This window comes from Centruroides vittatus, unplaced genomic scaffold, assembly GCF_030686945.1.
Source record: "Centruroides vittatus isolate TY-2023 unplaced genomic scaffold, ASM3068694v2 contig_885, whole genome shotgun sequence".
Classification (NCBI taxonomy): domain Eukaryota; kingdom Metazoa; phylum Arthropoda; class Arachnida; order Scorpiones; family Buthidae; genus Centruroides; species Centruroides vittatus.
Window position 1 is genome coordinate 723,336 of NW_027122577.1, and position 15,569 is coordinate 738,904.

The 15,569-nt window shown below is 34.7% G+C and overlaps 1 protein-coding gene and 1 long non-coding RNA gene across 2 annotated transcripts in view; one reads left to right on the plus strand and one right to left on the minus strand.

Annotated features, from left to right (window-relative positions):
- The first annotated feature begins 3,702 nt into the window (after positions 1–3,702).
- On the plus strand, positions 3,703–5,189 carry LOC136983785 (uncharacterized). Its single transcript, XR_010882092.1, has 3 exons — positions 3,703–3,772; positions 4,068–4,157; positions 4,968–5,189. It is a non-coding gene; the product is annotated as an uncharacterized lncRNA (long non-coding RNA).
- A 1,636-nt stretch (positions 5,190–6,825) lies between these two features.
- Positions 6,826–15,569, minus strand: part of LOC136983750 (uncharacterized) — a 42,869-nt gene continuing 34,125 nt past the window's right edge. Inside the window, 5 exon segments of the mRNA XM_067280590.1 lie at positions 6,826–8,167; positions 8,238–8,337; positions 8,675–8,825; positions 8,904–9,062; positions 9,155–9,249. Of these exon segments, the coding sequence (XP_067136691.1) occupies positions 8,010–8,167; positions 8,238–8,337; positions 8,675–8,825; positions 8,904–9,062; positions 9,155–9,249 (663 nt within the window). The 3' untranslated portion in view covers positions 6,826–8,009.

A 15,569-nucleotide genomic window follows, 5' to 3' on the forward strand; every position in this document is an offset into this window, starting at 1 on the left:
GACGTAATTATGAATTACAGAATTTGTCTTTATTTTTCAAAAGAACAAAAAAATTAATAATTACATTAATTTAACTTTGTTAATTTATTAACTATTTTTAATTAACTAATGATTGATTTTAACTATTATTAATTTAGCTTGTTATCAAAATTTATAATTACATTAATTTAATTTACAGTATTGTTATTGTATTGATAGTACTGTACTGTACATTGCTTTTTACCCAATCCGATACTGTAATGTAGTAAAGATAATTAAAACATGTAAAATTGATATGTGTTGCCTTTTTCTTTTCTTTTTATTAAAATTAGCTGATATACCAGATACTTTATTTGTCAATAATTAAAGATACCCTGCCGCCCCATATGATACCAAATTATTTTATCACACTCCTACTGTATAATATAGGGTGGCTGCACGCATTCGTTTATTTTCTTGTTTTACTTTCCCGGCTCTGTTATATATAACAGAAGAAAAGTATGGTAATCGGTAAAAATAATGATCCCAAGAGTTTTACGTCTATTTTTGGACTTAGGGAGGGTGACTATATCATTTACAATCCAACCGAAACACATTTTAGAATCAGTGAAAATAAGGTCTAAAACCGATTGAACTTTGGTTATGTTTTAAAATTTGTTTATTAATTAATCTATAAATTGGTAAAATTATATTGGCGTGTTAATAAAATAGTTCTATTCAAAGGTGGATTCTATAATCAAATATTAAAAATAGGCAAAATCGGCGACGTCTGGTCACTCTAACTTAGGGAACCTTGAAACAGCGAGAAATGCATAAAAAAAAATCGGGTTTTTTTCCTGTATGTATGGATGTTAATGTGTGGAGGGCACGATTTTGTTCACTCTCTTTGAAACTTAATAACCTCCGTGCTTTCGTAGAAAATTTCCGAAATTTTGCATGGAGGTTTCTGTATTAGGGAATTGATGCTATTAAATTAAAGGTCGACGGTATGAGGAGATGAAGGGAGTCGTGTGTCATATTTCTTGTAGAGTCGGAGTTAAATGACAATTTTACTCGTTATTAGCATTTACATTTTTTTCTTTTTTATAAAATCCACCCCTACCCTCAAAATTAACCTATTTGTCATTTTATAGGAACTAAAAATATTAAAACTTTTTAAAAGTCCAACCTTGCTAGAAATACACACGACCCATCATCTTCCCACCCCGTCGACCTTTAATCACTAAAATTTAATAACATCAATTCCTAATAAACAAATCTCCCTGAAAAATTTCAGGAATTTTCGACATAAAGCACAAGAGTTTTTAAGCTTCGAAGAGGATAAACGAAGTCATGCACCACACACACCCCACAAGCGCACAAACACAAACACATACACACACTAACATCCATATAGGCTATACGGAAATTACCCCCGATTTTTTTTTTTTTTTTTTTTTTTTTTTTGCATTTTTCGACGTTTCAAGGTCTCCTAAGTCCAAAATGTAAAAATCTGGGAGGGGTCATTTTTTGACCGATCGCCATACTTTTCCTCTGTTACACATAACAACCAGAAAATTGAAAATGTACTGTACAATATATCTTCTTACACAATTTAGATTGTATAACCGATAGCATAATGATTCTGTTACGAAGTATCAGAGGAATGTATATTTTTAAAATAATCGATACCATCAATTGAATTACTTATATCTAAGAAAATTCACTTCTATGAACAGAGATATTTTACTAAACTCAATAATCGAATATTTACATAATTCCTATTGTCAAATCTTTCTTATTGCCTACGTACTGTACAGTGAAGTTATTCACAATAGATGTTCAAGACTAGCCTCAATAAATGTATTTTTTGGAAAGAAATTCTTTTCATAATTTGGTAATTTCTTGAATATCTCAATGCAAAACCTTCAATGTTTGCTAATACATATTTCATATATTACAATACTGGTATTCAAAAACCTTAATCTATTTAATGTCGACTTACGTAACGCTTTTTGTAGTGATATAAAATATTCAACACAAAATCTATTGTTCAGTGTGCCGGTATATTAAAAGCTTGGATGATCATTTTTTCGTGATTCCTGGTTGCGTTTGCTTAACAAACAATACTGATGAAAAATATTTTAATAGGCAGTAATTATTCAACTAATTAAAATGTTTTAAAAATTTCTGTCAACTTATGAATGATCGATTGATGAAAGCAATGCACACTTGGGTGACATTGCAAGAGATGTTGCCTCTGGGGATGATTTTCAATAGAAAACTGGTCCTAGTTAGGTGTTAGACACGTGAAGAAAACACGGGAAACTCCACTTGGCCAGCCAGTGGGTGATGCGCGAACCCCTGACCATCTACCATTATTGTGCAAGTTTATCCATTCGGACACTGGTGGACCGCTGTAAATTACTAAATTTATTCGTCTTATATTATTATTAGTCGTAGTAGTAAAAATACAATATCATTAATTAATCTAGAAGTAAAGGTAAAATATATTTAATATTTCCTAGATCATTATATTAGTACCTATATATTTTCTTAATTAGAGAAAGATAGAAATATTACTATTGCATAAAAGCTTTAAAAATAATCAACATTGCTTATACGGGAAGTTAAATATGTATAATAATAATTTTCTAAATTGACAAGATTCAACTAAAGTCAAAGATCTGATCTGCAAAATATGGATGGCAATTCAAACGTTTCAGTGGGAATAACAGAAGAACAAATATGTTTGAACTGTTTACTTCGTCCAGTATTTTCTCTAGTTAAAACTGTGGGACTAGATATATTAGAATCGTGCGAAAAAGAAAGTAATTTTAAAACACGAGCATTAAAAATCTATTCGTATTTCGTGCAGTTAGTTTTCTTCGTCCATGCTTCTTCTAAAGCGACAGAAATTGTTTATAAATTAAAAGGAATTCATATCGGATGCCTGTCAGACCATTCTTCTCAACAAGACACAGTATTCTTCGCTAGCTTATTTTGTATCGTTTCAAGTGGATGTTTCTTAATTTCTGTCAGTTTGAAAGATAAAAAAATGCTATTAAATCTCTCAGTCGACTTCGAAGAATATTGCCAAGTAATTAAATATCAGAGCAAAATTATTATGTTGTGGGGGTCTATTCACTTTCTTCTTGTTTCTTTATATCCTACGACTTTGTTAGTGATCCACTTCCTGAGTAATTATAAAAGTTCCACTCATTTATTCTGCGGATCTTTAAAAGCTTTAAATTGCATATTTGCAATCAATCTAATCATATTCTTAGTAATGCCAGTTAATGTCATTTTATATTTGATTCAAATAAAGATGTCGAAAATGGAAGAATCTACCGGATATACCATAGCTTCAGTGGATCCTCGAAACATGCAGCGCAACATGAAGAAGCACGAAAAAATGTATCAATTCTTAAACCATATAAACGATACATTGGAAAATTGTATATTTACGGCTTATTTCACGGGTATTTATGCATTGAGTTTATGTTTTTATAACATAACAATCGGAGAATCAGAAATTCTGTTTCAGAAGTACTTTTTAATCCCAATTACTATTATCATTACTCTTACTTTCGTTTATCTTGCATACGTAGTTTCGAAACTTTCTATTCTGGTAAGGCTTTTTTAAATTAAAATATTTGTTATTCTTCAATATAAAATATCTTGTTTATCCTATTATTGGCTAAAAAACTGACAATTGCATTATTTTTAACCTCTATAATTCTAGTTTTACGGATCTTATCAAGAAATCAGAATATTCTCTATTTCTTCTTTGCCCATTCAAGTGAAATTGAAGGTCTATTTTTATTTGTTGAATAAATAGCGAGGTTGAGGCCGAAGTTTTAAACTCAAAAACGTGTACGTCGGACGTTCGGCGCCGCTTTCTTGTAAGCCCAGAAGTTTGACAATGGTGTTTAGAATGTCGAGCATGATTCCACTGACTATCCAAACACCATTGTCAAACTTCTGGGCTTACAAGAAAGCGGCGCCGAACGTCCGACGTACACGTTTTCGCGTTTAAAACTTCGGCCTCAACCTCGCTAATATCATAAAACTAATTTTAATAATAATAATTACAAAATTAATTTCAGATGTTGTGTTTCATGAAGCTATTTTTTGACAAAAAAATTGGCTTTTCATGTGGCGGATTTTTTACTCTTTCAAGAATCTTTCCTTTAAAAGTTCGTAATATATCATATAATAGAGAGAGGCGCAAGTACAGTACAAACGTTAAACTTGTACGGCAAGCAGAAGTACACGTTTGACGTTCTAAGTCCAAGTAAAAGACGTTACGGCGCTCGTTCACAACATCACGTGACTCAGTGAATGTCGCGCATTGACTCACGGGAAATTTGTTGAAAAAAATGGCGGATACATTTAAACTGTTTAAAAGTATTCATAGGATGTTTAATAACACTAAATAATTATTTTTAATTAGCGTTGTGTCTCCTACCGTACGATAGGACTACCTCATACTTTTGTCGAGGGTAGTGGCGGCTTATGTAAATTCGAAAGCAGCTCGGAAAATTAATTTTTAGAAAATTTACAAACGTATTACGCTTTTGATGGTAGAAGATGCCGTGGAAGAATTGGAAGAACAAACCTACCTTAAGATAAGCTACTATGAAGACAAATATATGTAAATTCTATAGTCACTTCGCATCACTCGCTAAAAAATTGAATTATTAACTAATTTCTGGGTTAAAATCGTCCGTTTCTTTACATTATTATTCGTAAATGCTTAAATAATCATTATTTTAATAAAATAGGTCATAATTTTAACCCAAACACAAAAAAAATGAAGAAGTTTAACCGATCTTCTACTCGCCATTCTAGACGTAGCGAACGCCATTATCGACCGTATAGAATTGCCAGATGGCGGCGCTCGTCCGTCCGCCGTTTACGTTTTGGGCTGAATACGTGCGCCTCAACCTCTCTAATATTTAAATATATTTTAATTAAAACAAACTTTATTATTTACTTTTTTTCAGGTTACCAAAGCTCTCTATAGCACATTTTCTGCCTTGTTGGAACTAAGAAGTTTAATGGAGGAAAAAAAATCTTGCAGAGATATTTACTTGGCTCAAAATATCAGTTCTAAATTCAATACATTTTCTCAAAATTCTATTCTTAACTTATAAATCCGTCTATAATGCACTTTCTAATTCGAATAAGTTGTTTTCATGCGATGAGATTAGATTGGATTGATGGAATAATTTCAAGTAACGTAACACATGGGCGATCTGCGAAGAGGGATGGATCCCTTCGCAGATCGCCCATGTGCCAGCTGGGAGGATTTTCTATAAGAATATGGCCCCTATTTAGATGTTACACACCCGAAAAAACCCGGAAACGCCACGTTAGTGAGGTAATGAGGTGCGAACCCACGATCGTGTTCAACGGTTTTTATCTACTCGGCTTCTGCTGGGCCACCTGAATTAATTTCGATAATTTGAAAGACTTCATTATTTGTAACACTATGCAAATAGTGCACGTTTTCTTCAACAATAAAACTGCTCTTTGTACTGTAGACTTCTGTACACAACTTTGAAGGTCAACTACACCATGTCGTCCTGAGCATAAAAAAAAAGCTTTTTTTTTTTCAAACCAATTGTAAGTTCGGCTAGGTCCACAACGGCGGTTGGGTTAGAGACGGGCCAACACATTCTGAACAGATCCCGAAAATTCCTGGGGTTTTTCAGCCTGCCTGGATTCCATTCCAGGTCTATAAGAGTGGTATGTAGTAATTCTGGAATTTAAAAAAAAGTAAATTATGGACTGTAACAATGGAGAATTCTATAAATCAAGCATGGACAACCTGCAATCCTCAGCGACTTTTATGACTTGCATAATATAAAGATCTTTAAACATATTTGTCACAGGTAATTTACAAGTCAATATGTCCAGTGAACAAATCATAAAGCTTTTAGCAATATATTTAAAAAGTAGTTATCCATAATATTCACCTTTCCTTTACAAATTAGTAAAAAATAAATTCATCCTAATTAAAATTGTGACAAATGTGTGAAAACTGCCAATCATATTCTGCAAATTCCTTCTCTTTAAAACAAATAATTGTGTTGTTTATTCATCTATCTTAAAATTTTAATCATTTTCAAATAATCTACTCATTAACAGCAAATATAATTGTGTTATTTTGATGCAGAAGACCAGTAGCACAAAGTACTATTGTATTAATACAACTAGATTTAATAAATTAGTATTTCTAGTTTCTTTAAGTTTCTAATTGGCATTTTATATTACCTTCATTAGATAATTTAATTCATTATACACCTTTGCAATACAATCTTTGGTTGAGTGTTTTTTTTTTATTAAAAATATTTACATTGTAAAAGTTACATGCAGGAAAAAGAAGTAAATACTTTTATGGTTAATGTTATCTTAAGTAGCCAAGATGGCGGCTGATCTCTAATTCCAGCAAGGAAACAGTGGGACACACGTTCTAACCTAACCTATTCTAATAATTTGGTTGCTAATAATTATGGTAATTTATTAGAATAGGTTAAGTTAGGTTAGAACGTGCGTCCCACTGTTTCCTTGCTGGAATTAGAGACGAGCCGCCGCCATCTTGGCTACCTAAGGTAACATTAACCACTTTTACTATTTAAAAAATAATTTCAAATTCAATGAAACTTTACAAATTATATGAGAAATTTTTTTAACATGAAAAGTATCAAATTCTTTCTACATTTCTTTCAGCTAATGTTTTTCAGTCTGTAAAAAATATTTTAATATAGATAAACCCAGCACGTTTTATGTTGCAATTATTAAGCAAATATACTCTTAAAATATTCAAATTAAAATGAAAAACACACAAACAAAAAGAAATTATAAAATGTAAAACAATTTTATTGATATAGAAAATGTTATTGCTATTACAAACTTTATACATATACAAGTTTTATACTAATGGAGGGCAGGATTTACTGTAGAAGTACAAATTAATTTAATTAGTTGTATATTCAAGATAGGAACTTAGATGAGGTAATACTGAGTAAAATATTTGGAATGTTGATCATGTTTGTTTTCAGCCAGTGTTGCTTAATTAGGAAAATTTAACAATTTACAACATTAAACTTGAAACATGATGATTTGGCAACTTGATGAAAATAAATATAAATTAATTAATGAATGATAATGTTGTTATATAACAAAACTTACATGAAAATGGAATTTTGCTGGTCAAAATTTGGCACAATTTGTTTTTACTTATAAAGCTCAAATTTTTTAAAAAACCACATTTGATCTCCTAATCATCTCTAGGATACTAACAAACATTTATTTTTTTTTTTTTAAATTGTTAAATTTGAATTTACTGTGTTACAGTATACTAGATACAGTATATAAACCACAACAGTAAGTTTGAAAACTGTACACATAAATTTCCAGTTGTGCTCTGCTATATACCCTGAGTTATTTATTACACCTTAGCCAATTGGATGGATATTTCCCTCCGGCTAATTAAAAATATGATTAAGAAAACGTGTATGTATGTGTATATATATATATATATTTATATATATATGTACTATAAAAGATGATACTTAATACAATCCAAGTCCCCTAACATCGTACAAAAAATATTTTATGTGTTTTGGCATCCATGGTATCTATGTCTTATACGTAACACTTTTCAACAATTAACATAATAACACACAAACATGTACAGTACATAAACACACGTGTATATACAAGTATGTAAAAATAAAGTTTATGAAATATTTAACATTATTCTAAGATTTTATTAAGCAATAAATATTGGTCTACTTTTAGGTAAAACTAACATTTTAAATTTTTAATGAAATTTTATTTCATATCAAGGTTTTGAATGTTAAACATTATATTTTATTATGCCCCAAATGTTCGTATTAATTAGCACAATCGTATCTAACAAACAATAACAATGATGCAATTGCACTAATAAATAGACCAATATTTACTGTTTAAAAAATGTTAACATCATTATTTAACATTAATAGAGTATATTCTTAATCTAAAATTGAATGCAATCTTTATATATCTACACTATCTTGTTTTAATTCAAGAAATTGATATGGAACATGTATTGTATGATTTTTATATTCTACGATCAAATGACCTCGTCGTGCAGATGCTCCAACAACTAATACTGACTCTCCTTTTAACAGTATCACATCAGCATTTCCTTCCTCTATTAAAAATTAATTAAAATTTATAATTTGTAAGAATTAAAATTAATTAATTATAAAATATTTATATACCTGGATAAGTCATCTTCATTATTCTTGACTGTGGATAGCCCATTTTTGTATTTCCTGAAACAGTGTAAGGCCGACTTGGTGGGACAGGTGGAGGGCGTTCCTTTTAAATTAAAAAAACATCACATTTAGAGTTTTACAAAAATTAAAAAAAAATTAGAAATTTAAATTTAAAAATATTTAAATTTTGAATAATAAATGATAAGAGAGAACTAAAAGCATGCCATTGTTATAACTAGTACTATTTTCTAAATTCACATTTTAATATGCATGAACAACTTTTTAAGAAAAACCTGGCATATTTAAACTTTGAAAATAAATATAAATAATGTTAAAGATAAATAAAATTAAGTTAAAAACTATAATTAAATCAGTTATAATTATTATTATTACTCCTCGTAAAAAATATATGGTTATGTAATTAAAAACGTAAATCTCACCAAATCTAATCCAAATAACGAACAGGTTTGCTGAATAGTTTTCTGATCGCATTTTTCTAGATCAGGTGGTGGTGTTCCAGCTATTGGCTGAGGTCGAGGTCTTGAGCATAATCCTTGGGTTGAAGTATTTACAGTTGTTGAAGATTGAGGTCTAATAATAATAAATTTGATTAAGATATATTTGAATTCAAATATATTTTAATTAATACATTAATTATTTAGCATATACCTAGTAGTTTTAACTCTTGCCTGAATTTGCAAATTTCTTTTTAAGGTAAGCCAATGACACCTGCGAAAATGCCATCCTCTCCATACAGATTGAATGAGAACGGAGGCATTGTGACGTCTTTCCACCCTTAATAATTCTAACTGCTGTCTAGCTCCTTCACTGTGAAGTTATTTTATAACATTTACATGATTTTTATGAGGCACTATTGTTTGCTTTTAATTAATAACATCAAATGATAATTCTAATGATACCTAAGGAAAATATGACGTTTTCCCATTGACCAAGCTGTAGATGCATGCGATAAAGAACATTTTTCAGTTGCTCTCACAAAATATTCTAAAATTAACTAAAAAGAATATTTTAATGTAATAATTTAAATTTTAAAATTTATAAAAATCTATTATATTTTTATTTTTATTTATCTGTCATTATTTCAACAATTTTTATATTTTTAAAATTAAAAATATAATTTTTTAATTTAATATTATAATAAAATCCCATTTCTCTTATTTTTAAACTATTATTTTACTAATATTTATATAATTTAAAAGAAACAAAATTTAATGATATTAATAAAATAATGTCACCTTAGGATACGTGAGAAGCTTTCTGATTGGTCCAGAGTGGGACAATAAGTGAAGCGGACTTCCGGAGAGCGGGAAATATAAATTGAGGGACTCTCACGATTGAGGACACTTTTTGGCTGCTTTTGGATTCGTCGAGGAAGGTTGCCGAGGAAGGGTCAGCAAGGACGTCGGAGTTAGACCGGGAGAACAGGAGTCTAGAAAGGGCGACCACTTTCAGTCGGGAAGCACAATCCGTTTCCATCGTAGTGTAATTGAGAAGTATCAACGAGGGACGTACTTCTGGTGACGTAAATTACGTTCAGGTATCGGAAAGAACTATTAGTTTTGTGAATTAACGTAAAGAAAAGGAACGCTTGGAACTCGAGATCGTGTTGCATTTACTTAACATAATACCGTGATTCGTCGAAGGCTAATATATGCAATTATTGTATAGAAGGAAAATGTGTATGTATATATGTATATAGAGTATTGTAAATTTCGTTAGTTTTAAGTCGTGTATCGTGTAAACTTGAGGGTTAGGAAGCATCTCGCGGTTATTGTACTGTTAGAATAAATTACTGTTGTTTCGCCAAATTCGTGCACGTGTAATTGGTCATTACTTGAGTCCTTAACATACATCCTTATTACATCCGTGGACTTAGATCCATCGGATAATCAACATTGGCGTCCGCGACAGGATATTGATCGGGTTGTTTGTTGTAAAAGGACCGACCAAACGTGCATCTTGTATTAACCCCTCATCCTACTGCCGCTTATATCTGTAATTATAGCCATTGGAATTGTAAATTATATTATTGTAAAACCAAAAGGTTTCGGTAAACTATGGATGAACAAATTACCAGCGGATCTTCAGGGGCAGGGGAATTGGGCAATGTGCCTATTGTAACGGGATTTATGGGCATGATCCCATGTTTTTCGAACCTGCCCGGAGATATTTTAGATGTGAGTAGGTTTTTCCAAACCGTCGAGAACGTCGCGTCGTTGGCAAGCTGGGATGAGACTGTGAAGGTCACCGTAGTTCAAGCCCGCCTAAAAGGTGAGCCCTTGTCTTTATTTTTCGATTTAAGGGACCAGGGCGTCATGAGCTATGATGAAATAAGGAGGGCTCTTATAAAGTGCTTTGGTCGTAAAGAAAAAGAACAGGACCCGTTTGATCAGGTATTAAAGATCTCCCAGAGAAGAGGGGAGAGGGTTTGCGAATACGGGATTAGGATTAAGTCGTTGTTTTCACGAGCGGTGACGCGCAATTCTAATTTAGCGACGCTTCGCGACAATGCTGTTAAGGAATGCTTTATAAAAGGACTACTAGCGGAGATTAGGAGGCAGGTGATGCAGAGGCGGCCGGACACCTTGGATGAGGCGATAGTAAAGGCCGAAGAAGAAGAGGAAATCGAATCGGCCTGCAACAAACGAGGTGGGATAAGTGAGGTATGCGCAAATGTTGAGCATGAAAGGGGGTTGGAGAGAAGGGAAGTACAATTGGGTAAGCGTGTAGAGGAGTTGGAGACTCAAATAAGGAGTTTGACCGAGTCCATGGCATCTTTACTCGAGCACATGAAGGGGAACAATAACCGCGAGAGGTGGGGAAAAGAGCGCCGTTGTTACACGTGTGGTGAAATAGGCCATATTTCGAGAAAATGCAACAAGAGAAGAGGTTTAAACTAGTCAGAGGTCATTTGAAAGGTCAGGCGAATGACCGGTTAGTTAAATTAGAACTGACCAGAAAGATCCACTTGTCAGACCGGGGGTTACCGATTGTAAGAGGTGTAATCCTAGGACGTGAAATTGCTGGTCTAGTAGATACAGGTGCAGAAAGGACCGTAATTAAGAATGAATTGACTGAATATATCAGGCGTGAAAATAGGAATTGGGTGGTCCCAAACAATTCATGTATTAGTGGGATGTCGGGAGCACTCATAAACAGTGATGAGGCCGTAGCAATCGAGTGCTGTTTCCACGATGGGAAAAAGGTATGCACGACAACACCAAGTGTTGGGTTTCCTGAAAGGGCAGGTTACGAGATGATCATCGGGATGGACATTATTTGCCAGCACCCTGGGCTGTTGGTGGGGATCGAATCAGTGGTTAAGGCAGATAAGCAAGGTCGTGAAGGGAGATTTTGTATTAATATAAATAGTGAGGTAGGGGTGGCAGAGGTAGAAAGAGAGGTGTGGAGATTGGATCACCTAGATGAACCGGTTAAGAGGAAAATAATAAATATTTTGAGAAAGTATCCGGACGCTATTGCTAGCGAAATTGCCGAGTTATCTGGCACTAGCAGACATATGCACTCTGTTAGCCTGACGTCGGAACGTCCGGTCAACGTTAGACAGTACCGAATTCCGTACAGTTACTTACCTGGCCTTAAGAAGCAAGTTAGTGAGCTGATAAAAGCAGGTATATGTGAGGAGAGCTCATCGGAGTGGAACTCTCCTATACATGTTGTTCCTAAAAGCTCTGGTGAGATTCGTATCACTTTGGACCTGCGAAAAATTAATGATATAACAGAACCCCAAATATTCCCGATGGCTCGAATAGACGACATCTTATCCCAACTTAATGGGAACAGATATTTCTCGGTATTGGACTTAAAAGCAGGGTATTTCCAGATTCCTCTAGATCCCAAGGTAAGACACATATTTGCGTTCTCCACACCATGGGGAAAATACCAACTTTGTAGGATGCCTCAGGGTGGGAAGAATAGTGGGAGGTTTTTTCCAATACATTATGACGAAGATCTTAGCAAAATTTGTCGGAAATAGCTGCTTTGTGTTTCAAGATGATATTGTATTATTTTCACAAAGTTTGGAGGATCATCTTGAGCTTGTCGATCGAGTAATTAGTACATTAAGGGATGAGGGCCTAAAATTAAATCCGAGTAAATGCCAAATATTAGCAAAGGAGGTGAGATATTTAGGACATATTATTAATAGCGAGGGTGTGCGACCTGATCCCAACAATGTTGAGTCGATCAAGAAAGTGGAAACACCTCGTAGTGTAAAAGAGGTCCGCAGTTTTCTCGGTGTGGTTGGATTTTTTCGGAATTTTATCCCGTCGTTTTCCGATATCGCTGCTCCATTAACAGAACTCACCAAGAAAGGGAAGAGATTTTTATGGAGCCCAGAATGTCAGAGAGGTTTTGAAAAGTTAAAAGAGGCAATAGCAAGCCCACCAATTCTAGCTCACCCGGATTTTGATAGACCATTCTATTTGCACACTGACGCATCTGACAACGCGGCAGCTGCGGTGCTCGAACAACGGCACGAAAAGGGACTGGCTCCGATAGGCTATTTTAGTAGGAGATTTCAAGGGGCAGAAATCAATTATTCCACAATTGAGAAAGAATGTCTAGCAATTGTTTTAGCCTTAAGACACTTCAAATTTTTAATTCTAGGCCAAAAAACGATAATACTCTCTGACCATAAACCCCTTGTGTTCCTTAGCAACATTCAAAATGGGAGCAAGCGTCTGACTCGTTGGATAATGGAGATTATGGACTACCATATAGAAGTCCAACATGTGAAAGGCGTTGACAATAAAGTAGCGGACTTCCTTTCGAGGAACGTTAACGGGGTTCATCACTTCGATGTTGAATCTACAAGGGCTGTAATCCCTAATAGATACGAGATTGGTTTATCACAGGATCGCGATGAAACTTTTGGCCCCATAAAAAGGGATTTACTGAGAAGCCCCGGGAATAGAAATATTGGGAGCTATATGCACCAGTATGTAGTAATAAGCGAATGCCTGTATAGAAGAAGCCTCTTGAAGTCCCGTGACAAGTATGTTAGCCAATTATGCGTAGGGGAGGATCTTGCTAGGGAAGTGATTAAGGCTGTTCACGAAAACAATCTGTCGGGGCATTGGGGCGTGCGAAAAACTATAATTAACATTGAGAAACACTATTATATTCGGAATTTGAGGGAGAAGGTCGAAGGTGTCATTAAGACGTGTGAAAGGTGCCAGAGGCATAATGTACACAAAGGAAAGGCTCCTTTCCAAGAAAACGAGACGGCTGAGGCACCTTTCCAAAAGATTGCTGTGGATATAGTAGGACCTATCCGCACATCGAGCAGCGGTAACCGATTCATCCTTGTAATAGTAGATATTTTCACTCGTTTCGTCGAAGCACACCCTTTGAAGGACCAAACTGCATGGTCTGTGAGTAATACAATATTTAATGAAATCGTTTGTAGGTACGGTGCCCCAGAAGTAATTATTTCCGATAGAGGTACCAACTTTCTATCATCTTTATTCTCGGACTGTTGCAAGTGGTTAGGAATTAGGAGGAACATTACTACCGCTTATCGACCTTGTGCGAATGGCACGTGCGAACGGGTGAACAGATCGTTAGTCGAAATGATAACTAAATCCTCTGACGATGGGAGAGTCGAATGGGATGAAATGATACCTTCTGCATGTTTTGCCTATAACAATTCGCACCACACTGCCATAAATGAGTCACCTGCCTTCCTCTTGTATGGTGTTGATCCCCGTACCCCTAATATCGAATACCTGCCTGATGATATGTCTACCGATGAGCGTAGGGCATTCCTGGTCACGAAACTCCGTGCATTACGGGAAAATGCGAGTATCCATGCGCGAAATTACAACAAGAAAGGAAGGGATTATCGAAGCAAAGGGAGAACATTAGTAAGTTTTTCGGAAGGGCAGAGGGTTTGGGTGAGAAAGAAAGGTGTTAAAGGGAATAAGTTTTCTTATAATTATAAAGGACCCTTTCGGATCACCAAGGTGATAAACCCAACTACGTATCGTGTGGAGGGTTGCAATATGAAGGATCAGGAGACTGTCCATGTCGATCGCCTAAAACCTTGCTATGGCTATCCGATTTGTAATAAGAAAAAAAAGAGGGAGGATAGAGGAATTGTACTGGAGGATGATGATGAAGTCCTGGATGATCGGTTGGTGAGGAGACGTGGGGTGGTCACTAACACGCAAGGTGTTGACACAAGTGGTGTGCAGAAGTGCACTGACCTTGAGGTGCGTAAGAAACCTTATAACCTACGTGAACGCAAAATTGATTTCCGTAGTTTGCACTACGGGAAGTGAGTCGCTTGGGGGGGAGATATGTAGTGCTACGCAACTATGTATTATTGTTATTATTATTATTATTAATTATTTTCTCGGTTTCCTTTTTGTATGTATCGGGTTTTCTTGGTTTGTACCGTGTCGCGTGGAATTTTCTTATGATGTCACCTTAGGATACGTGAGAAGCTTTCTGATTGGTCCAGAGTGGGACAATAAGTGAAGCGGACTTCCGGAGAGCGGGAAATATAAATTGAGGGACTCTCACGATTGAGGACACTTTTTGGCTGCTTTTGGATTCGTCGAGGAAGGTTGCCGAGGAAGGGTCAGCAAGGACGTCGGAGTTAGACCGGGAGAACAGGAGTCTAGAAAGGGCGACCACTTTCAGTCGGGAAGCACAATCCGTTTCCATCGTAGTGTAATTGAGAAGTATCAACGAGGGACGTACTTCTGGTGACGTAAATTACGTTCAGGTATCGGAAAGAACTATTAGTTTTGTGAATTAACGTAAAGAAAAGGAACGCTTGGAACTCGAGATCGTGTTGCATTTACTTAACATAATACCGTGATTCGTCGAAGGCTAATATATGCAATTATTGTATAGAAGGAAAATGTGTATGTATATATGTATATAGAGTATTGTAAATTTCGTTAGTTTTAAGTCGTGTATCGTGTAAACTTGAGGGTTAGGAAGCATCTCGCGGTTATTGTACTGTTAGAATAAATTACTGTTGTTTCGCCAAATTCGTGCACGTGTAATTGGTCATTACTTGAGTCCTTAACATACATCCTTATTACATCCGTGGACTTAGATCTATGCTAGCAAAAAGTTTTTATAAAATAAGGCAAAATTATTTTGCCCATTTTCAGTAACGTAGTGAACATAACTGGTGCCCAGGGCACAACACTTTATTGGCATCCCCCTCCAGAAACACATATAGTAATATAATATATAGAATTTACTCATAATAAGAATATAATACAAATAATAATAGAATGTAGTACCTACTTTAAAATATCTATAATATATTAC